Here is a 25,762-nt window from a genome sequence, read left to right as displayed (position 1 = left end):
CTATTTAAACACTGTTATATTCATTATATGTCAAGCTTGAAAAAGGGCTTAGTGTTAGCCCTAAACGTTGCTTAAATTGGATCCTGTATGCACAATAAAGGTCATTTTATTCATCACATCTGGAGATTACTTTTCTGTGTGGATCTAACCACCAAGTCAGAGATAGTCGAACATTGGGATTTAAGGATATTAATTGTGATATCTTTGTATAATCCCTGCACCATTGGTTCAGCATACAAAGCTGGAGAGGTCTCATGAAAACGAGCAAAGGGGATCGTGTCCGATGCTGCAGTCATGAGACCTAAAACTTCCATGCACATAGCTACTGAAGGGAATGACTGAAGGTGCCGACAGGCTGCAACCAATTTCAAACGTCTCTTGTCCGTTAGAGACAAAGTAATGGATACAGAATCTATCTGGAAACCTAAAAATGTTACCCTTGCCTGAGGAATCAAAGAACTTTTTGGTTAATTGATCCTCCACCCATGTTTCTGAAGAAACAACACTAGTTGATTTGTGTGAGATTCTGCAGAACATGAAGACTGAGCAAGTACCAAGATATCGTCCAAATAAGGAAACACCGCAATACCCTGCTCTCTGATTAGAGAGTAGGGCACCGAGAATCTTTGAAAAGATTCTTGGAGCTGTCGCTAGGCCAAAAGGAAGATCAACAAATTGGTAATGCTTGTCTAGAAAAGAGAATCTCAGGAACTGATAGTGATCTGGATGAATCGGAATATGAAGATATGCAAGTCTATTGTGGACATATAATGCCCTTGCTGAACAAAAGGCAGAATAGTCCTTATAGTCACCATTTTGAAAGTTGGTATCGATTCAAAATTTTTAGATCCAAAACTGGTCTGAATGAGTTTTCTTTCTTTGGGACAAAGAATAGATTAGAATAAAACCCCAGACCCTGTTCCTGAAACGGAACTGGCATGAATTACCCCTGATAACTCTAGATCTAAAAACACACTTCAGGAAAGCCTGAGCCTTTACTTGGTTTGCAGGGATGCGTGAGAGAAAAAATCTTCTCACAGGCAGTCTTACTCTGAATCCTATTCTGTACCCCTGAGACAATACTCTGGACCAATTCGGTCCAAAATCAATGGATTCAAACATCTTTGAAAAATCTTAATCTGCCCCCTACCAGCTGAGCTGGAATGAGAGCCGCACCTTCATGCGGACTTGGGGACTGGCTTTGATCTCTTAAATGGCTTGGATTTATTCCAATTTGAGGAAGGCTAGGTTTCTGTTCCTTATTTTGTCGAAAGGAATGAGAACGGTTAGAAGCTTTAGATTTACCCTTAGGTCTTTTATCCTGAGGCAAAAGACTTCCCCATAGTGACAGTTGAAATTATTGAATCCAACTGAGAACCAACTAACGTATTACCTTGGAAGGAAAGAGATAGCAATCTGGACTTAGAAGTCATGTCAGCATTCCAAGATTTAAGCCACAAAGCTCTTCTAGCTAAAATAGCTAAAGACACAGATTTAACATAAATTTTGATATCGAAAATGGCATCACAAATAAAATTATTAGCATGTTGAATCAAGTTAACAATGCTAGACAAATCATGATCCAATACTTGTTGCGCTAAAGTTTCCAACCAAAAAGTTGAAGCAGCTGCAACATCAGCCAAAGAAATTGCAGGCCTGAGAAGATGACCTGAATATAAATAGGCTTTCCTTAGATAAGATTCAAGTTTCCTATCTAAAGGATCTTTAAAAGAAGTCCTATCTTCCTTAGGAATAGTTGTACGCTTAGCAAGAGTAGAGAGAGCCCCATCAACTTTGGGGATCTTTTCCCAAAACTCTAAAGTAACTGCTGGCAAAGGATACCATTTTTTAACCCTTGAAGGAATAAAAGAAGTACCAGGCCTATTCCATTCCTTAGAAATCATATCAGAAATAGCATCAGGAACTGGAAAAACCTCTGGAATAACCACAGGAGGTTTATAAACAAAATTTAAACGTTTACTAGTTTTAATATCAAGAGGACTAGTTTCCTCCATATCCAATGTAATCAACACTTCTTTTCACAAAGAACGAATATACTCCATTTTAAATAAGATTTGTCAGTGTCAATATCTGAGACAGGATCTGCTGAACCAGATAGATCCTCATCAGAGAAGGATAATTCAGCATGTTGCCGGTCATTTGAAATTTCATCAAATTTATGAGAAGTTTTAAAAGACCTTTTACGTTTATTAGAAGGCGGGATCGCAGACAAAGCCTTCTCAATAGAATCAGAAATAAATTCTTTTAAATTTACAAGTATATCTTGTGCATTAGATGTTGAGGGGACAGCAACAGGTAATGAACTACTACTATGGATGCACTCTCTGCATGTGAAAGTTTATCATGACAACTATTACAAACCACAGCAGGAGATATAACCTCCACAAGTTTACAACAAATGCACTTAGCTGTGGTAGAACTGTTATCAGGCAGCAGGGTTCCAACAGTGATTTCTGAGACAGGATCAGATTGAGACATCTTGCAAATGTAAGAGAAAAAAAACAACATATAAAGAAAAATTATCAATTTCCTTATATGGCAGTTTCAGGAATGGGAAAAAATGCAAACAGCATAGCCTTCTGATAGAGAAAAAAGGCAAGAGGCATATAGGAATGGGGTCTTAAATAATGAAAATATTTGACGGCAAGTATGACGCACAACAAACAGAAAAAAAAAATTTGACGCCAGAAACGTCCGGAAATGACACACTCGCGTCAGATGACGCAACCTTGAGAAGGACTCAGTGTCGACTAAGACGCCGGAATTGACGAATTTGCGTCAAACGTAACTGCGCTCCAAAAAAATCTTGTGCCAAGAATAACGCAATAAACTTTGGCATTTTGCGCCCTTGCGAGCCTAATTCTGCCCGCAAATTTAAGACTCTCAATTTGAAAGAGACTATACCCCAGGTAAGAAATACATTTTTCCTAAAAAAAGCATTTCCCAGATATGAAACTGACAGTCTGCAAAAGGAAATATACTGAAAACCTGAATCATGGCAAATATAAGTACAATACATATATTTAGAACTTTATATAAATACATAAAGTGCCAAACCATAGCTGTGAGTGTCTTAAGTCATGAAAACATACTTACCAAAAGACACCCATCCACATATCCAAACCAGTACTGAAACGGTTATCAGTAGAGGTAATGGAATATGAGAGTATATCGTTGATCTGAAAAGGGAGGTAGGAGATGAATCTCTATGACCGATAACAAAGAACCTATGAAATAGATCTCCGGTGAGGAAAACCATTGCATTCAATAGGTGATACTCCCTTCACATCCCTCTGACATTCGCTGTACTCTGAGAGGAATCGGGCTTCAAAATGCTGCAAAGCGCATATCAACGTAGAAATCTTAGCACAAACTTCACCACCTCCATAGGAGGCAAAGTTTGTAAAACTGAATTGTGGGTGTGGCGAGGGGTGTATTTATAGGCATTTTGAGGTTTGGGAAACTTTGCCCCTCCTGGTAGGATTGTATATCCCATATGTCACTAGCTCAAGGGCTCGTGCCAATTACATGAAAGAATTTTTTTTTTTTCACTTTTTCACAAACTTTAGGTTTCTCACTGAAATTATTTACAAACAGCTTGTGCAATTATGGCACAAATGGTTGTAAATGCTTCTCTGGGATCACCTTTGTTCAGAAATACCAGACATATATGGATTTGGTGTTGCTTTTTGGTAATTAGAAGGCAGCTAAATGCTGCTGTCCAGAAGTGACAGGGTTAATTGAGTAGCTTGTAAGGTTAATTTTAGCTTTAGTGTAGAGATCAACCTCCCACCTGACACATCCCACCCCCTGATACCTCCAAACAGCTCTCTTCCCTCCCCCACCCCACAATTGTCCCCGCCATCTTAAGTACTGGCAGAAAGTCTGCCAGTACTAAAATATAAAAGGCTTTACATTTTTTATATATATATATTCTGCTGTGAAGGATCACCCCCCCTCCACTATTTGCCACCATTTTGGGCACTGGCAGCTGTCTGCCAGTACCCACTTTGCAAACAAATGTGGCTTTTTAAAAAAAATATGAAACCTGTTTTTTCTGTAGTTTAGTTGCCCCCCTCCATACCCTCCCCCTCCCAGATCCCTTTTGAAAAAGTATTCTCCCCTCCTCTGCCACCCACCACCCTCTCCCAGCATTCTCTCCCACAACTTTAGTTTTTTTTTTAGTTTTTTTTTTTATTTACACTCGTGTGCACCCGCCCCTCACCCCCTGCGCACGCTCGCACTCGACAGTGACTTACAACTGATGGCCGGAAGTTCCCCAGTGATTGTCCGCCCACCCGCCTCCCTGCAATGGCTCGCACCCACAAACGATCGGCACCATCGCTGGCCGATGCAGAGAGGGCCACAAAGTGGCTCTCCATCGGTGTGCAAAAAAAGGTATTGCAGTGATGCCTCAATATCGAGGCGTCACAGCAATACCTTGGAAGCGGTCAGGATCGCTTCCAGCTGCTTGAAACCCCTGACAAGGTGCAGGGTACGTTGTTGGTCTTTAAAAAACAATTTTTATATGACGTAGCCTGTACGACGTGTCGTTAAGGGGTTACACTTTCGTTATTCTGATAGAGCATGCAATTTTAAGCAACTTTCTTGTACTTGTACTTATTTTTTCTCTTGGCATCTTTATTTGAAAAAGCAAGAATGTAATCTTAGGAGCCTGCCCATTTTTGGTTCAGCACCTGAGTAGCGCTTGCTGATTGGTATCTTAATGTAGCCACCTGATTAGTATTTTAAAGTTGCCTTTTAACTGCAAACTATGTTACATTTTTCACCTGTAAAAAGTATTTTCCAAGGGACACTCAAGTCAAAATTAAACTTTAATGATTCAGGTAGAGCATGCAATTTTGAACCACTTCCATTAACAAAATGATACAGTAGGAGTGTAAATAGACATCATTTTGAAACTTGTCTGAAAAACCAATATACTAATCATTTGAATTTCAGACTTAGTGCTGTTGCATTGTCTTTTTGTCATGCATTTTTGCAAATCTACTGAATTTACTGGTCCTTTAATTCTGTTTCTCTCATAACATAGATGCTGTACCATTGTTTCTGAGACTTCTCCATTCCCTGCATCAAAATGTTTGTGAACAAGCAGTTTGGGCACTTGGAAATATTATTGGTAAGTATTGCATTAATTATTCACATTGAATTTTGGCTTTAATAAACAAATACGTTACCAAGTGAGATTAGTTCCCAAGGGGGGCGTGGGCAGAAACATTCACACCCCCTTATTCATAAATTGACTAGATTATTTATCTGAACTGCTTAGGACTTGGGTTGTTTGGAGAGGGGATGGAACCAAGTGTAAACAATAATTTATGTAATTTAGGCAATATTTACATGTAATAATACAGCTTACACATGTAACATAAAGGTAGTTTTATATAATGTTTAATACTTCTGTATACATAGTACCATTAGAAAGATAGTAGAGTACTATATAATATTTGTTGTTTTTTATCAAATATAGACTATTTGCATTTCAAAAGACAAAAAACAAACTAAAAACACTGAGAACATGTTTAATTTTTGATCATTTTATTTAAAAAAAAAAATCAATTAAAAAGTTTGGATTTCAGAATGTATTGAATTTGGAATTCTGAATTTGGGTATTTGTACCTGTATATAAAATGTATTTATTTAGTGGAGGCATTTTGAGGTTTTGTGTCCCACCAGGTTATGCTGACATTACTCACCTTGGCTACTGAAAACTCCAGTAGCCAATAGGCAGATCTTACCTCGGGGGCTAGGGCAGGTTGTAGCTTCCAGTAATGCTGAGGGACAGTCACATTTTTTATTTTTTTGACTGTAATGGGGTTTAGTGCAACAGTTAAAGTGAATGTAAATTTTGATGTTTATGTGCCCGGTTTTTAAAACTTTGATTAAAAACAGGGGCACTTTAATTCATCAAAATTTACATTTTACTCCTGTTGTGACAAAAAACTTACCTTTTAAACTTCACAGCAGCTGCTGCTTCCTCCGGTCTCACAAGCCATTTCTGATGTCAGAAATGATTGATAGGTCATCCTCCAATCACAGATTCCCCCCCGGGGGATTCAGTGTCTGATTCACTGCTGTGATTGGAGGAAGCCAGATACCTCATTTTAGACCCAGGAAGAGGCTTTGAAACAGGTGGAGGAAGCTGGAGCTGCTGTGAAGATTAAAAAGTAAGTTTATTTTCACAACAGGAGTGAAATGAAAATATTGATGAATTAAAGTGCCCCTGTTTTTAATCAAAGTTTTAAAAACCGGGCACTTTAGCATCAAAATTTACATTCACTTTAAGTTTTCTCAATTGCAATGTATTCAGAGAGGCTCAGAGAGCAGCGTTTAGTTTCACAAATGTTTATGCTGCAGTTTATTGTTGTATTTTGACTTGGTATGACTGCGCTGGCAGCCTATTATTCATTCACTGTGTAAAAAGGCTAGTGTTTCCTGCGTACAAGATGGCAGAAGAGGGGGCCTCCCTTGCTTTGTCACAGTTTATGCCTTCTCTAATGCCCCAGATGCTGACTGTATTGATTCTAAGGTGTGATATTGTTTATTCTATTGAGCTGTGCTTTTGCTCTATTATCTTATGTTAGTAATTAATGGGCTTTTCAGTTTGATTTATCTCAAGTAAACTTTTCCCTTGCAAACCATCATACTACAGAGCATATACAAGCTATACCTTTGCAAGCTATCACACTACATAACATATACAAGCTATGCCCCTGCAAACTATTATACTGCATGAGATTTACAAGTGAAGAATTTAGGCTGTGCATTTCATATAGCCTGTTTGGAAGCTTTGTTCTCAGAGTTTCTGTATCTGATGACTTTTGGTTTCACCTCTGTTTCTGTTCACTAATCAGACTGTTCACACCCTGCAGTTTTTTAGACTCTCATCTCATTTTTACACCATTGCTGCAATTAAATTACCTGTTTAATTAGCCTGTTTTTAAAGACAAATTGTAGTGCAACACCCTAAACAGTTTTTCTTCCTGCACTTGATTGAACGTTTGGTTTGTTTGCAGATATAAACAGGTGTTCAGAAAGATTTCAGTAACCTAAGAGTTTCCAACAGTATTTGCAATTATTCTTTTATAAGATGGTGATAGACCACAAGGCCATAACATGTGGGATTACCCTCCCTGTCCGCTAGGAGGAGGAAAAACACCCCACATATCAGATCTATAGAACGTCCCATTCTCCCAGAAGTGTTGATCTACAAGGTATTACCTAACCTGATTTAGACCCTATTTCTTCCTCCTTCAGACAGAACAGAGGGGTAGATAGTTTTCTATCCAAGCAGTGAAAATCATATTCCAGTGTGAAGTTTTCACAGGCCCCCCCAGACCACTCCCCTGGTCTAAAGAGTGCTGATCCTTGTGAAATTGGGATTTCCACAGCCAATTTCCTGGCTTAGTGTGGCCGTGCTTTAAAGGGGCAGTAAACCTATGTGCAGAATTTTATAACATTATCTTAGTGCTAACTTTCTACATCAAAATATTGCTGCAGTATTTTATTATAACTGAGCTCTGACTATACAGCGTGCCCAGATGTGCTTAGAAAAAAAACAGACCTGCTCAGTAGAGCAAGGAGCGGCGGTCTGTAAAATTGTAAGTTATAATAAAATATTGCAGCAATATTTAGATGTATAATGTTATATAAATCTGCACTATGTGCAGAATTATTTAACATTCTTTTTTAGGTTTACTGACCCTTTAAGAGATCCTTGGCACTGTGCTTGCACTGCCTCGGATGGGCTGGTCTTCTGAAAATGATTCTTCTGGAACTGAGGTGAGCACAGTAGACACATGATTTATGTAGCCTGGGGACCTATATTTACACAGCACATAACTATAATGGCATGTTATGCAATTTCTGAGATACTGTTAATTTAAATAGCACTACCAGGTGCAGCCATTAAATTCCCCACTTTGCTATTATTTTTTTAAATAATCTTTTTATTGAGGTTTTTTATAGTCTACAACATATAAAATGTATACAGTTATGGAGAAAATCATAAGACAATATGCATTCCAAATGAAGTTGCTAAATATACAATTCAGGTTGTTCTTAGGTATTACTCTATATAATATCTAAACATGAAGTAGATCTAATAGCATCAATTATATAGGGAGAACCCGCTTCCCACAGTAAAGTGAAAAGGATGCCTCATATTTAGGATGAACAGAGTAGATGAATATAGATAACATTGAGTGATATATAAGCCCACAATAAAATTGAATAACTTGTAATAACGGATGCAAAGCTATAACCGAAGGTAATGTAAAATAACAATAAATGACCTACTATTAGAACACATAATGAGGAGCAAGCTGAAATGACGTGTCTATCTTATGTGTCGGTAATTAAGTGTGATGCATATCTTAGAAACCTCATTTTCAGATATAACAAATAGTAATATTGTGCAGGTATGTACAGTTAAGTAACCCACTATTAAAAAGTGCTGTATATTGCTAACTCAGGAGGTATAAAGTATACTAAGGGGAGGGCAACCCCAAGTGTACCTGGTGATCAGCTACCCCTAATGAATAAGGGGGAGAGAGTTGGGTAAGTAATGGGCACACCTGCATGTATATATAGACACTAGAAGTTTAGTAATTGAGCTGAAATTTTATAGCTAGGGTAGTCAGCGGGCAAAAGCTGCTTTGTGTTAAGTGAGAGGGGGGCAAGGAGGGGTGGAGCTTTTTAGCTAGAGGAAATATTGTAGGGGTAGGGAGGTTGAACCGTAAATAGTGGTACGTGACAGAGTATGTAACCACTGGTTATCAAGCAATGCTGAAAAATAAAGTGTGGTAAAACTTGTGACTTAGGGAGATAAACATAGTTTCCCTACCGCAATGGAAGCATATTTCTTCTGTTATGTGTGATCAGTCCACGGGTCATCATTACTTCTGGGATATAACTCCTCCCCAACAGGAAATGCAAGAGGATTCACCCAGCAGAGCTGCATATAGCTCCTCCCCTCTACGTCAGTCCCAGTCATTCTCTTGCACCCAACGACTAGATAGGATGTGTGAGAGGACTATGGTGATTATACTTAGTTTTTATGACTTCAATCAAAAGTTTGTTATTTTAAAATAGCACCGGAGCGTGTTATTACTTCTCTGGCAGAGTTTGAGGAAGAATCTGACAGAGATTTTTTACTATGATTTTAACCGGAGTCGTTAAGATCATATTGCTGTTCTCGACCATCTGAGGGAGGTAAAGGCTTCAGATCAGGGGACAGCGGGCAGATGAATCTGCATTGAGGTATGTGGCAGTTTTTATTTTCTGAATGGAATTGATGAGAAAAGCCTGCCATACCGTTAAAATGACATGTATGTATACACTTCAGTATTCTGGGGATGGTATTTCACCGGAACTACTGTGTTAAAGGTCACTAATCCTTTTAATAACTATTCTCATGTTAAACGTTTTTGCTGGAATGTAGAATCGTTTACATTGCTGAGGTACTGTGTGAATAAATATTTGGGCATTATTTTCCACTTGGCAGTTTTTTTTTTTGCTTTAATTGTGACAGTTTCGTTTCTCTTCACTGCTGTGTGGGAGAGGGAGGGGCCGTTTTTGGCGCTCTTTGCTACGCATCAAAAAATTCCAGTCAGCTACTTTTATATTTCCTGCATGATCCGGTTCATCTCTGACAGATCTCAGGGGTCTTCAAACTTCTTTGAAGGGAGGTAAATTCTCTCAGCAGAGCTGTGAGAATTCTTATAGTGACTGTGAATAAAAAACGTTGTTTTGTTTTCTTATGTACAAATTTAATTAGTGTTGTTTTTTACTAATGGGAACAAACCTTTGCTAAAAGTTGTGTTGTTTTAAAGTTTGATGCTATAACTGTTTTTCAGTTCATTATTTCAACTGTCATTTAATCGTTAGTACCTCTTTGAGGCACAGTGCGTTTTTTTTGCTAAAAAAGATTATAACCAAGTTGTAAGTTTTTTTGCTAGTGTGTTAAACATGTCTGACTCAGAGGAAGATATCTGTGTCATTTGTTCCAATGCCAAAGTGGAGCCCAATAGAAATTTATGTACTAACTGTATTGATGCTACTTTAAATAAAAGTCAATCTGTACAATGTGAACAAATTTCACCAAACAGCGAGGGGAGAGTTATGCCGACTAACTCGCCTCACGCGACAGTACCTGCATCTCCCGCCCGGGAGGTGCGTGATATTTTGGCGCCTAGTACATCTGGGCGGCCATTACAGATAACATTACAAGATATGGCTACTGTTATGACTGAAGTTTTGTCTAAATTACCAGAACTAAGAGGCAAGCGTGATCACTCTGGGGTGAGAACAGAGTGCGCTGACAATGCTAGGGCCATGTCTGATACTGCGTCACAGCTCGCAGAGCATGAGGACGGAGAGCTTCATTCTGTGGGTGACGGTTCTGATCCAAACAGATTGGACTCAGATATTTCAAATTTTAAATTTAAATTGGAGAACCTCCGTGTACTACTAGGGGAGGTCTTAGCAGCTCTCAACGATTGTAACACTGTTGCAATACCAGAGAAACTGTGTAGGTTGGATAAATACTTTGCGGTACCGGCGAGTACTGACGTTTTTCCTATACCTAAGAGACTAACTGAAATTGTTACTAAGGAGTGGGATAGACCCGGTGTGCCGTTCTCACCCCCTCCAATATTTAGAAAGATGTTTCCAATAGACGCCACCACTCGGGACTTATGGCAAACGGTCCCCAAGGTGGAGGGAGCAGTTTCTACTTTAGCTAAGCGTACCACTATCCCGGTGGAGGATAGCTGTGCCTTCTCAGATCCAATGGATAAAAAATTAGAGGGTTACCTTAAGAAAATGTTTGTTCAACAAGGTTTTATATTACAACCCCTTGCATGTATCGCGCCGATTACGGCTGCGGCAGCATTTTGGATTGAGTCGCTTGAAGAGAACCTTAGTTCCTCTACGCTAGACGACATTACGGACAGGCTTAGAGTCCTTAAACTAGCTAATTCTTTCATTTCGGAGGCCGTAGTACATTTAACCAAACTTACGGCTAAGAACTCAGGATTCGCCATACAGGCACGCAGGGCACTGTGGCTAAAATCCTGGTCAGCTGATGTTACTTCTAAGTCCAAATTACTTAATATACCTTTCAAGGGGCAGTCCTTATTCGGGCCCGGTTTGAAAGAAATTATCGCTGACATTACGGGAGGTAAGGGCCACGCCCTACCTCAAGACAAGGCCAAAGCTAAGGCTAGACAGTCTAATTTTCGTCCCTTTCGGAATTTCAAAACAGGAACAGCATCAACCTCCACTGCACCAAGACAGGAAGGAGCTGTTGCTCGTTACAGGCAAGGCTGGAAGCCTAACCAGTCCTGGAACAAAAGCAAGCAGGCCAGGAAACCTGCTGCTGCCCCAAAGACAGTATGAACCGAGAGCCCCCGATCCGGGACCGGATCTAGTAGGGGGCAGACTCTCTCTCTTCGCCCAGGCCTGGGCAAGAGATGTTCAGGATCCCTGGGCACTAGAGATCATATCTCAGGGATACCTTCTAGACTTCAAATTATCTCCCCCAAGAGGGAGATTTCATCTGTCAAGGTTGTCAACAAACCAGATAAAGAAAGAAGCGTTTCTACGCTGCGTACAAGATCTGTTAACAATGGGAGTGATCCATCCGGTTCCGTGGTCGGAACAAGGACAAGGGTTCTACTCAAACCTGTTTGTGGTTCCCAAAAAAGAGGGAACTTTCAGGCCAATCTTAGATTTAAAGACTCTAAACAAATTCCTAAGAGTTCCATCGTTCAAAATGGAAACTATTCGGACAATCTTACCCATGATCCAAGAGGGTCAGTACATGACCACAGTGGATTTAAAGGATGCTTACCTTCACATACCGATCCACAAAGATCATCACCGGTATCTAAGGTTTGCCTTCTTAGACAGGCACTACCAGTTTGTAGCTCTTCCATTCGGATTGGCTACGGCTCCAAGAATCTTCACAAAGGTTCTGGGTGCCCTTCTAGCGGTACTAAGACCGCGAGGGATTTCGGTAGCTCCGTACCTAGACGACATTCTAATACAAGCTTCAAGCTTTCAAACTGCCAAGTCTCATACAGAGTTAGTTCTGGCATTTCTAAGGTCGCATGGATGGAAAGTGAACGAAAAGAAGAGTTCTCTCTTTCCTCTCACAAGAGTTCCATTCTTGGGGACTCTTATAGATTCTGTAGAAATGAAGATTTACCTGACAGAAGACAGGTTAACAAAACTTCAAAATGCATGCCGCGTCCTTCATTCCATTCAACACCCGTCAGTAGCTCAATGCATGGAGGTGATCGGCTTAATGGTAGCGGCAATGGACATAGTACCTTTTGCACGCCTACACCTCAGACCGCTGCAATTATGCATGCTAAGTCAGTGGAATGGGGATTACTCAGATTTGTCCCCTACTCTGAATCTGAATCAAGAGACCAGAAATTCTCTTCTATGGTGGCTTTATCGGCCACACCTGTCCAGGGGGATGCCATTCAGCAGGCCAGACTGGACAATTGTAACAACAGACGCCAGCCTACTAGGTTGGGGCGCTGTCTGGAATTCTCTGAAGGCTCAGGGACTATGGAATCAGGAGGAGAGTCTCCTTCCAATAAACATTCTGGAATTGAGAGCAGTTCTCAATGCCCTTCTGGCTTGGCCCCAGTTAATAACTCGGGGGTTCATCAGGTTTCAGTCGGACAACATCACGACTGTAGCTTACATCAACCATCAGGGAGGGACAAGAAGCTCCCTAGCAATGATGGAAGTATCAAAGATAATTCGCTGGGCAGAGTCTCACTCTTGCCACCTGTCAGCAATCCACATCCCGGGTGTGGAGAACTGGGAGGCGGATTTCTTGAGTCGCCAGACTCTTCATCCGGGGGAGTGGGAACTTCATCCGGAGATCTTTGCCCAAATACTTCGACGTTGGGGCAAACCAGAGATAGATCTCATGGCGTCTCGCCAGAACGCCAAACTTCCTCGCTACGGGTCCAGATCCAGGGATCCGGGAGCAGTTCTGATAGATGCTTTGACAGCACCTTGGAACTTCAGGATGGCTTATGTGTTTCCACCCTTCCCGCTGCTTCCTCGATTGATTGCCAAAATCAAACAGGAGAGAGCATCAGTAATTCTAATAGCACCTGCTTGGCCACGCAGGACTTGGTATGCAGATCTAGTGGACATGTCATCCTGTCCGCCTTGGTCTCTACCTCTAAGACAGGACCTTCTGATACAGGGTCCATTCAAACATCAAAATCTAACTTCTCTGAAGCTGACTGCTTGGAAATTGAACGCTTGATTTTATCAAAACGTGGTTTTTCTGAGTCGGTTATTGATACCCTGATTCAGGCTAGGAAGCCTGTTACCAGAAGGATTTACCATAAAATATGGCGGAAATACATATACTGGTGCGAATCCAAAGGTTACTCCTGGAGTAAGGTTAGGATCGCTAGGATATTGTCTTTTTTACAAGAAGGTTTAGAAAAGGGTTTATCAGCTAGTTCATTAAAGGGACAGATTTCAGCTCTGTCCATCTTGTTACACAGACGTCTGTCAGAAAATCCAGACGTCCAGTCCTTTTGTCAGGCTTTAGCTAGGATCAAGCCTGTGTTTAAAGCTGTTGCTCCACCATGGAGTTTAAACTTAGTTCTTAACGTTTTACAGGGTGTTCCGTTTGAACCCCTTCATTCCATTGATATAAAAATGTTATCTTGGAAAGTTCTGTTTTTAATGGCTATTCCTCGGCTCGAAGAGTCTCTGAGTTATCAGCCTTACATTGTGATTCCCCTTATCTGATTTTTCACTCAGACAAGGTAGTTCTGCGTACTAAACCTGGGTTCTTACCTAAGGTAGTCACTAACAGGAACATCAATCAAGAGATTGTTGTCCCATCCCTGTGTCCAAATCCTTCTTCAAAGAAGGAACGTCTTTTACACAATCTGGATGTAGTTCGTGCCCTCAAGTTCTACTTGCAGGCAACTAAAGATTTTCGCCAAACTTCTTCCTTGTTTGTCGTTTACTCTGGACAGAGGAGAGGTCAAAAAGCTTCTGCTACCTCTCTCTCTTTTTGGCTTCGTAGCATAATACGTTTAGCCTATGAGACTGCTGGACAGCAGCCTCCTGAAAGAATTACAGCTCACTCCACTAGAGCTGTGGCTTCCACTTGGGCCTTTAAGAATGAGGCCTCTGTTGAACAGATTTGCAAGGCTGCAACTTGGTCTTCGCTTCATACTTTTTCCAAATTTTACAAATTTGACACTTTTGCTTCTTCGGAGGCTATTTTTGGGAGAAAGGTCCTTCAGGCAGTGGTTCCTTCTGTATAATGAGCCTGCCTATCCCTCCCGTCATCCGTTGTACTTTTGCTTTGGTATTGGTATCCCAGAAGTAATGATGACCCGTGGACTGATCACACATAACAGAAGAAAACATAATTTATGCTTACCTGATAAATTCCTTTCTTCTGTTGTGTGATCAGTCCACGGCCCCTCCCTGTTTTAAGGCAGGTAAATATCTTTTAAATTATACTCCAGTCACCACTTCACCCTTGGTTACTCCTTTCTCGTTGATTCTTGGTCGAATGACTGGGACTGACGTAGAGGGGAGGAGCTATATGCAGCTCTGCTGGGTGAATCCTCTTGCATTTCCTGTTGGGGAGGAGTTATATCCCAGAAGTAATGATGACCCGTGGACTGATCACACAACAGAAGAAAGGAATTTATCAGGTAAGCATAAATTATGTTTCTTACAATGAAACCAAACTAAGTAAAATAGTTAGTGAAACATAGGTTAATGGTTAATTTGTTATTACAAGATAAGCTGCCGTAATACTGTAACCTTGTGTGCACATACCATGTCCACTAATCTTCTAGCATATGCCAGAGGTATACAACATAGTTAGCTAAAGATACAATATCCAGTTTAGAGTTTGTATCATGTCTAGGAAGTAACGATACATGCGGTTAGTAAGACACTAGAGTGAAACCCGGAAGGTGATATTATAATTTAGGTAGCACTATAGTTAAAGGGACACTGAACCCAATTTTTTTCTTTTGTGATTCATATAGAGCATGCCATTTTAAGCAACTTTCTAATTTACTCCTATTATCAAATTTTCTTCATTCTCTTGGTATCTTTATTTGAAATGCAAGAATGTAAATTTAGATGCCGGCCCATTTTTGGTGAACAATCTGGGTTGTTCTTACTGATTGGTGGATGAATTGATCCACCAATAAAAAAGTGCTATCCAGAGTCCTGAACCCAAAAAAAAGCTTGGATGCCTTTTTCAAATAAAGATAGCAAGAGAACAAAGAAAAAATGATAATAGAAGTAAATTAGAAAGCTGCTTAAAATTGAATGCTCTATCTGAATCTTGAAAGAAAAAAATTGGGTTCAGTGTCCCTTTAATGTGAGCATTTTTGCTTCTCAGTAGATGAAGCATTATGCGCGCAAGGCCAAATAAAAAGGCTCCTATGAATATTGTCTTAATAAACCAGTACTGCAACAAATGAATGAGGTAGTGTCGCCCAGCAAGAGGAACATTGAACTTCCAAATATCAGTTATCACATGGAGTAGTAAATGTAAACGTGTAGTTATACAGGGGGGAAATAAAGCATTTCTTTGTGTCATAAGCTGAGGCAGACAGAGAAAACTCAACTTTTGAACACAAATAATTAACAGCTACAGAAATGGCGAGTGTGTTGTAGCAACTAACTAGAGTTGCATTAATTGGCACTATCTCTTAGTCTGCCATGTGTAAAGATATATTTTTAAGTGAGACTGATTGTATGCATGAATTGATAGGGATAACATAAAGGGTTATTGTTGCACTCTAATACTATAATAATATGATTCCCTAGTTCTCAGGCTTACAATCTTATATGTGTGAGATACTAGCTATTATGACCATCTAGAACCCAAACACAATTTTCATTCTAATGACACGGTGAGTCATTTTTACTATTGGGATATTCACCTCCTGGCCAGCAGGAGGCGGCAGAGAGCACCACAGCAAAGCTGTTAAATATCACCTCCCTTCCCTCCAACTCAAGTCATTCTCTTTGCCTACGTTAGAGTAAGGAAGTGGTAAAGTTAGGTGCTGGGAAAGATTCTTCAATCAAGATTTTATTATTTTATTTGCAGTACAAGTATGTGCTGGTTTTCCCCAGGGTGTAGCTGTAGTCCATTTCAGTCTCTTCAGTAGAGCATTGGTGGCTTTTAAGCAAAGGGAACTTGTGGGACATAATTCTCACTGCACCTCCCTCATATTTAAATAAAAGTTGCTGCCCTTATTATTTTCCACAGGCCAATGTGAGGGAAAGGACCTCTCCAAACCTAGTGAGCTGACTTGCTGCCAGGCAGATTTATTGAGATAAGTGCTAATTTATTTTCTTAAAGGGACACTGAACCCAAATTTTTTCTTTTGGGATTCAGATAGAGCATGCAATTTTAAGCAACTTTCTAATGTACTCCTATTATCAAATTGTCTTCATTCTCTTGGTATCTTTATTTGAAATGAAAGAATATAAGTTTAGATGCCGGCCCATTTTTGGTGAACAACCTGGGTTGTTCTTGCTGATTGGTGGATAAATTCATCCACCAATAAACTAGTGCTTTCCATGGTCCTGAACCAAACAATTAGCTTAGATGCCTTCTTTTTCAAATAAAAAAAGCAAGAGAACGAAGAAAAATGTATAATTGGAGTAAATTAGGAAGTTGCTTAAAATTGCATGCTCTATCTGAATTCCGATAACAGGGATATTTTTTATACATTACTCCTAGTGTTGTAAGGGGGATTATGTATGGCAGTATTGCAGGCACTGGGGACTTGAGGAGAACTTGGCTCATTTTGGTGGTTTTATTAGGGCTTGTGTGAGGTAAAAATGTATCTGTTGCACACTTATTTTTCTCTCACTTCCTGTATATGGAGGAAAGATCTGCATCTTAACGTTTTTCAAATCAAACAGTTATTTGCTAGCCTGACATTTCTGAGACAGCTCCATTTTGAATTTAAGAATCAGTTATTTCGTTATCCTGCTAGGATAGGCACCTCAGCAAAGCTATAGCTGAGGTGTAGAGGCTGTTTGAGGTGTGTTTTTTAAGACGTTTTTATTATTTCACATATCTTGAAAAATAAAGCAGTAACGTTTTTGTTTTTATTCAAAAAAATAAAGCAGTTTCTTTTTTGCATTGCATCAAAAATAAAGTGGTTTCTTTTTAAAATTTAAAGACAATAACGTATTTTTCTTTATTAAATTTATTCATAATTTAATTACTTAATTATTTATATTCTGTTAACATGGACAAAGACTCTGTTGTAGATTACAGATGTCCTTTATGTTTGAATGCCAATATTGAACCACCAATTCCTTTTTGTTCCTCATGTGTTAAGAGAAATTAAAATTTTAAGGATAGACTTTTTGAGCCAATATTGTCTTAGATGGATGCTGTCCAGGAGTCTTCTGACAATGTTCAAAATATGCCGCATTTTTCTCAGTTGTCCCAAATTTTAGTACCCATTAATTCAGTGCCCTGCGCTTCCTCTGAAGCTCCGGCTAGGGTCTCCTTGCAAGACATTGCTTCTCTCATGTCTTCTGCAGTTTTTGATGCGTTGTCTGCTTTTCCCATGCTACAGGGAAAGCGCAAGAGGAAGTCTAAAGAATCGGTGCGTGAGGTGTCTGACTCGGTCGTGGCTATTCCGAATATTCCCTCTCATAGATCTGATGGGGAGGATTCTTCGGTAGCATCTGAGGGTGAGATCTCAGATTCTGACAGTGTAATTCCTTCCTCTGATGCTGAAGTTGTATCCTTCAGGTTTAAGCTAGAGCACCTCCGTTTACTACTCAAGGAGGTTTTGGCTACTCTGGACGACTCTGACACTACTGTCGTCAACCCTAAAATATCTAGCAAACTTAACAAGTACTATGATGGACCTTCCATGCTGGACTGTTTTCCCATACCAGATCGGACTACAGAAATTATTGTTAAGGAAGGGAGAGAGGTTTGTCGTCTCCTCCTATTTTTAAGAAGATGTTTCTCATTGATGACTCTATTAAGGAGTCTTGGCAAACGGTCCCCAAGGTGGAAGGGGCAATTTCCACTTTAGCTAAGAGAGCTACTATTCCCATAGAGGATAGCTGTTCGTTTAAGGATCCTATGGATAAGAAACTGGAGGGTTTTCTTAAGAAAATGTATGTTCAGCAGGGGTTACAATGGCAACCTGCGGTGTGTATTGCTACCGTTTGTAGTGCGGCGGCATACTGGTTTGATGCGCTGTCTGATTCCATTCAAACAGACATTCTCCTTGAAGAGATCCAGGACAGGATCACGGCTCTTAAATTGGCTAATTCTTTTATTTCCGATGCTTCCCTTCAGGTTATCAAATTGGGAGCAAATATTTCTTGTTTTGCCATTCTTGCTCTTAGAGCTTTATGGTTGAAATCTTGGTCTGCAGATGTGTCGTCTAAGTCTAGGCTTTTGGCTATTCCTTTCAAGGGTAAGACCTTGTTTGGCCCAGCCTTGGCTGAGATTATTTCTGACATTACAGGATGAAAAGGATATTTCCTTCCTCAGGATAAGAGAAATAAGCAGAAGGAACTTAAGAGTAATTTTCGTTCCTTCCGAAACTTCAAGGGTAAACCTTCTTCTCCCTCTACAAAACAGGAACAGTGCAAGCCTGCCTGGAGACCCAACCAATCTTGGAATAAGAGAAAGCAATCCAAGAAGCCCGCTAATGAATCAAAGTCAGCATGAAGGGTCTGCCCCCGATCCAGGACCGGATCTTGTGGGGGGCAGACTCTCTCCTTTTTTGCTTGGGTTCGGGATCTTCAGGATCCTTGGGCGATAGACATCGTATCCCAAGGGTACAAATTAGAATTCAAGACCTTTCCCCCCAGGGGCAGATTTCTTCTCTCAAGATTATCTGTCGACCAGATAAAGAGGCGTTCTTACGTTGTGTTTGGGATTTATCCATACCTTCATGTTCCCATCCACAAGTTTCTGAGATTTGCCTTTCTCCACAAACACTTTCAGTTCTGTGGCTCTTCCCTTCGGACTTGCTACAGCTCCAATAATTTTTTTAAAGGTTTCTGGGATCTCTGTTGGCAGTGCTCCGGCTACAGGGTATTGCAGTGGCGCCTTATCTAGACGACATTCTGTTTCAGGCCCAGTCCTTTCAACTAGCAATCTCCCACACGGAGATGCTTTTATCCTTCCTGCGTTCTCACAGTTGGAAGGTGAATCTGGAAAAGAGTTCCTTAATTCCATCTACAAGGGTAATCTTCTTGGGAACCAAAATATATTCAGTTCTAATGAAGATATTTCTGACAGAGGTTAGAAAATCCGAGATTTTCGACTCTTGTCTGTCTCTTCAGTCCTCTCCTCAGCCATCAGTGCTCAATGTATGGAGGTAATAGGTCTGATGGTAGCCACCATGGATATTATTCCTTTCTTTTCATGTAATTGGCAAGAGTCCATGAGCTAGTGACATATGGGAAATACAATCCTACCAGGAGGGGCAAAGTTTCCCAAACCTCAAAATGCCTATAAATACACCCCTCACCACACCCACAATTCAGTTTTACAAACTTTGCCTCCTATGGAGGTGGTGAAGTAAGTTTGTGCTAAGATTTCTACGTTGATATGCGCTTCTCAGCATTTTTGAAGCCCGATTCCTCTCAGAGTACAGCGAATGTCAGAGGGACGTGAACGGAGTATCACCTATTGAATACAATGATTTCTCTAACGGGGGTCTTTTTCATGGGTTCTCTGTTATCGGTCGTAGAGATTCATCTCCTACCTCCCTTTTCAGATCGACGATATACTCTCAATTTACCATTACCTCTACTAATAACTGTTTTAGTACTGGTTTGGCTATCTGCTATATGTGGATGGGTGTCTTTTGGTAAGTATGTTTTCATTACTTAAGACACTCTCAGCTATGGTTTGGCACTTTATGCAAATTATATAAAGTTCTAAATATATGAGTCAGGTTCATGTATTTCCTTCTGCAGACTGTCAGTTTCATATTTGGGAATATAAACACTTTAAGAATGTATTTCTTACCTGGGGTTTAGTCTTTTTTCAATTTGACTACTTTTTGCAATTGCGGGTGTTAGGCCCGCGGGGTGCATCAAATGTTAGACTTTATTGCGTCATTTTTGGCGCAAAATGTTTTGGCACGGAAAAAATACGTTTTTTGACGCAACTTTGTCATTTCCGGCGTCATATGTGACGCCGAGACCTTTCACACAGGCGGCGTCATTAGTGACGCAAGTGTGTCATTTCCGGTCATTTTGGCGCCAAAAAAGTTTACGTTACGTTGTGCGTCATACTTGGCGCCAAATTTTCTTCATTATTTCAATACCCCATTGTTGTTTGCCTCCTGCTTTCTTTTCTATCAAGAGGCCTATGCTTTTGCATTTTTTCCCATTCCTGAAACTGTCATATAAGGAAATAGATTAATTTTGCTTTATATGTTGTTTTTTCTCCTTACATTGAGCAAGATGTCCCAATCTGATCCTGCCTCTGAAGTTTCTGCTGGAACATTGCTGCCTGACATCGGTTCTACCAAAGCTAAGTGCATTTGTTGTAAAATTGTAGAAATTATTCCACCGAAGGTCATTTGTATAGTTGTCATGATAAACTTTTACGTGCAGATAGTGTTTCTATCAGTAATAGTACATTGCCAGTTGCAGTTCTTCAACTTCTAATGTGCATGATATACCTGTACATTTTAAAGAATTTGTTTTGATTCTATTATGAAGGCTTTGTCTGCATTTCCACCTTCTAATAAACGTAAAAGGTCTTTTAAAACTTCATTTAGCTGATGAAATTTCAAATGACCAACATAATAATTCATCCTCTTCTGATGATCTATCTGAAACAGAAGATCCTTCTTCAGATGTTGACACTGACAAATCTACTTATTTATTTAAAATAGAGTATATGCGTTCTTTATTAAAAGAAGTGTTAATACTTTGGATATTGAGGTAACCAGTCCTATTGATGTTCAGTCTAATAACGTTTAAATGCTGTTTTTAAACCTCCTGTGGTTTCCCAGGTGTTTTTGCCATTCTGAGGCTATTTTATGATATGATTTCTAAGGAATGGAATAAGCCAGGTACTTCCTTTATTCCTTCTTCAAGGTTTAAGAGATTGTATCCTTTACCAGCAAAATCTATAGAGTTTTGGGAAAGATCCCCAAAGTTGATGGGGCTATTTCTACTCTTGCCTAAAGTACCACTATTCCCCATGGAAGATAGCACTTCCTTTAGGGATCCTTTAGATAGGAAACTTGAATCTTTTCTAAGGAAGGCCTATTTATATTCAGGTTCATCTTCTCAGACCTGCTATTTTCTTTGGGTGATGTTGCGGCTCTGCATCAACTTTCTGGTTGGAAAATTTAGCGCAACATGAATTGGATTTTGACATATCTAGCATTGTTCGCTTTACTGCAACATGCTAATCATTTTATTTGTGATGCCATTTTGATATTATCAAAATTGATGTTAGATCCATGTCTTTAGCTGTATTAGCTGAAGTGCTTTGTGGCTTAAATCTTGGAATGCTGATATGACATCTAAATCTAGATTACTATCTCTTTCATTCCAAAGGTAATAATTTATTTAGGTTCTCAGTTGGATTTTATTATTTCAACTATCACTGGAGGGTAAAGGAGTTTTTTTGCCTCAGGATAAAAAACCTAAGGGTAAATCTAAGGCTTCTAACTGTGTTCGTTCCTTTCGTCAGAATAAGGAAGAAAACTCAATCTCCCTCCCCCCAAGAATCTGCTTCAGTTGGAAGCCTTCCTCAAATTGGAATAAATCCAAGCCATTTAGGAAACAAAAAGTCTGCCCCTAAGTCCGCATGAAGGTGCGGCCCTCATTCCAGCTCAGCTGGTAGGGGGCAGATTAAGGTTTTTCAAGGAATTTTGGATTAAGTCTGTCCAAAATCATTGGATTCAGAGCATTGTCTCTAAGGGTATCGAATAGGATTCAAAGTAAGACCTACTGTGAGATTTTTTTCTCTCACGCATCCCTGTTAAATCCAGTAAAAGCTCAGGCTTTTCTGAAGTGTGTTTCAGAAACTGGAGTCTTCAGGGGTAATCATGCCAGTTCCTCCTCAGGAACAAGGTTTGGGGTTTTATTCAAACCTGTTCATTGTACCAAAGAGAGAAAATTTGTCTCAGACCAGTTCTGGATCTGAAAATTTTGATTCGTTAAGTAAGAGTACCAACTTTTAAGATGGTGACTATAAGGACTATTCCTGCCTTTTGTTCAGCAAGGACATTATATGTCCACAATAGACTTGCAGGATGCATACCTTCATATTCCGATTCATCCAGAACACTTTCAGTTTCTGAGATTCTCTTTTCTAGACAAGCACTACCAATTTGTTGCTCTTCCATTTGGCCTAGCAACAGCTCCAAGAATCTTTTCAAAGGTTCTGGGTGCCCTACTATCTGTAATCAGAGAACAGGGTATTGCGGTGTTTCCTTATTTGGACGATATCTTGGTACTAGCTCAGTCTTTACATACTGCAGAAGCTCACACAAATCAAACTATCAAATTGTGTTTCTTCGGAAACATGGTTGGAGGATCAATTTACCAAAAAGTTTCTTGATTCCTCAGACAAGGGTCACCTTTTTAGGCTTCCAGATAGATTCAGTGTCCATGACTCTGTCTCTAACAGACAAGAGACGTTTAAAATTGGTTGCAGCATGCCGGCTCCTTCAGTCTCAGTCATTCCCTTCAGTGGCTATGTGCATGGAAGTTTTAGGTCTCATGACTGCAGCATCGGATGCAATCCCCTTTGCTCCTTTTCACATCAGACCTCTACAGCTTTGTATGCTGAATCAATGGTGCAGGGATTATACAAAGATATCACAATTAATATCCTTGAATCCCAATGTACGACTCTCTCTGACATGGTGGATAGATCACCATCGTTTGATTCAAGGGGCTTCTTTTGTTCGCCCAACCTGGACTGTGATCACAACAGATACGAGTCTTTCAGGTTGGGGAGCTGTTTGGGGATCTCTTTGGAAATCTCAAGAGGCGAGATTACCAATAAATATTTTAGAACTCCGTGCAATTCTCAGGGCTCTTCAGTTCTGGCCTCTGCTAAAGAGAGAACTGTTCATTTGTTTTCAGACAGATAATATCACAACTGTGGCTTATGTCAATCATCAGGGTGGGACTCACAGTCCCCAAGCTATGAAAGAAGTATCTCGGATACTTGCCTGGGCGGAATCCAGCTCCTGTCTAATCTCTGCGGTGCATATCCCAGGCGTAGACAATTGGGAGGCGGATTATCTCAGCCGCCAGACTTTACATCCAGGGGAGAGGTCTCTCCATCCAGATGTGTTTTCTCAGATTGTTCAGATGTGGGGGCTTCCAGAGAGAGATCTCATGGCTTCTCATCTAAACAAGAAACTTCCCAGATACCTGTCCAGGTCCAGGGATGTTCAGGCGGAAGCAGTGGATGCGCTGACACTTCCTTGGTGTTATCATCCTGCTTACATCTTCCCGCCTCTAGTTCTCCTTCCAAGAGTGATCTCCAAAATCATCATGGAACAGTCTTTTGTGTTGCTGGTGGCTCCAGCATGGCCACACAGGTTTTGGTATGCGGATCTGGTTCGGATGTCCAGTTGCCCGCCTTGGCCACTTCCGTTACGGCCGGACCTACTATCTCAAGGTCCGTTTTTCCATCAGGATCTCAAATCATTAAATTTGAAGGTATGGAAATTGAACGCTTAGTTCTAAGTCATAGAGGTTTCTCTGACTCAGTGATTAATTCTATGTTACAAGCTCGTAAATCTGTCTCTAGAAAGATTTATTATAGAGTTTGGAAGACTTACATTTCATGGTGTTCTTCTCATAAATTCTCCTGGCATTCTTTTAGAATTCCTAGAATTTTACAGTTCCTTTAGGATGGTTTGGATAAGGGTTTGTCTGCAAGTTCCTTGAAAGGACAAACCTCCGCTCTTTCTGTTTTATTTCACAGAAAGATTGCTATACTTCCTGATATTCACTGTTTTGTACAGGCTTTAGTTCGTATTAAGCCTGTCATTAAATCAATTTCTCCTCCTTGGAGTCTTAATTTGGTTCTGAAGGCTTTACAGGCTCCTCCATTTGAGCCTATGCATTCTTTGGACATTAAACTACTTTCCTGGAAATTGTTGTTCCTTTTGGCTATTTCTTCTGCTAGAAGAGTTTCTGAGCTATCTGCTCTTTCTTGTGAGTCTCCTTTTCTGATTTTTCATCAGGATAAGGCAGTTATGCGGACTTCTTTTCAGTTTTTACCTAAGGTTGTGAATTCTAACAACATTAGTAGACAAATTGTTGTCCCTTCCTTGTGTCCTAATCCTAAGAATTCTTTGGAGAGATCCTTACATTCTTTGAATGTGGTAAGAGCTTTGATATATTATGTGGAAGCTACTAAAAATTTCAGGAAGACTTCCAGTTTATTTGTTTTATTTTCTGGTCCTAGGAAAGGTCAGAAAGCTTCTGCTATTTCCTTGGCTTCTTGGTTGAAACTTTTGATTCATCAAGCTTATTTGGAGTCGGGTCAAACCCCGCCTCAGAAAATTACAGCTCATTCTACTAGATCAGTCTCCACTTCGTGGGCTTTTAAGAATGAAGCTTCAGTTGATCAGATTTGCAAAGCGGCAACTTGGTCCTCTTTGCATACATTTACTAAATTCTACCATTTTGATGTATTTGCTTCTTCGGAAGCAGTTTTTGGTAGAAAAGTTCTTCAGGCAGCTGTTTCAGTTTGATTCTTCTGCTTTTGATTTAAGTTTTTTTCTTTTCAAAGTGAAAATAACTTATTTTTTGGGTTGTGGATTATTTTTTCAGCGGAATATGGAATTGGCTGTTTTTATTTTATCCCCTCCCTCTCTAGTGACTCTTGAGAGGAAGACTCCACATCTTGGGTATTGATATCCCATATGTCACTAGCTCATGGACTCTTGCCAATTACATGAAAGAAAACATAATTTATGTAAGAACTTACCTGATAAATTAATTTCTTTCATATGGGCAAGAGTCCATGAGGCCCACCATTTTTATGGTGGTTATTTTTTTTTTGTATAATGCACAATTATTTCCAAATTTCCTTTGTTGATGCTTTCTACTCCTTTCTTTATCACCCCATTGCTTGGCTATTCGTTGAACTGAATTGTGGGTGTGGTGAGGGGTGTATTTATAGGCATTTTGAGGTTTGGGAAACTTTGCCCCTCCTGGTAGGATTGTATATCCCATATGTCACTAGCTCATGGACTCTTGCCAATATGAAAGAAATGAATTTATCAGGTAAGTTCTTACATAAATTATGTTTTTGCTCGTTTCCATCTCCGACCTCTGCAATTAGGCATGCTCAGGCAGTGGAACGGGGATTATGCAGATTTGTCTCAGTGAATTCATTTGGATCAGATGACAAGATTCTCTTCCTTGGTGTTTGCCTCAGGATCATCTCTCCCAGGGAACCTGTTTTCGCAGACCTACCTGGTTGATAGTGACAACGGACGCCAGCCTGAAGAATCTGTTCTCCCCATAAACATTCTAGAGCGAAAAGCAATCTTCAATGCTCGTCTGGCCTGGCCTGGTCTCAGCTTCTGCCCGGTTTATCAGATTTCAGTCGGACATCATAACCTCAGTGGCTTACATCAAACATCAGGGTGGAACTCTGAGTTCTTTGGCCATGATAGAGGTGCCCAAG

At 40.1% G+C, this 25,762-nt stretch overlaps 1 protein-coding gene across 1 annotated transcript in view; it reads left to right on the top strand.

Moving 5' to 3' along the window:
• KPNA3 (karyopherin subunit alpha 3) overlaps nt 1-25,762 on the top strand; it is a gene marked incomplete in the record, with an annotated part of 693,441 nt that overhangs the window by 254,930 nt on the left and 412,749 nt on the right. The window contains 1 exon segment of the mRNA XM_053705555.1: nt 5,075-5,161. Coding sequence (XP_053561530.1) covers nt 5,075-5,161 — 87 coding nt within the window.

This window comes from Bombina bombina, chromosome 3, assembly GCF_027579735.1.
Source record: "Bombina bombina isolate aBomBom1 chromosome 3, aBomBom1.pri, whole genome shotgun sequence".
NCBI classification, from domain to species: domain Eukaryota; kingdom Metazoa; phylum Chordata; class Amphibia; order Anura; family Bombinatoridae; genus Bombina; species Bombina bombina.
Note: the sequence above shows the minus strand (reverse complement) of the source record. Positions and strands in the feature narration are given on the sequence as shown.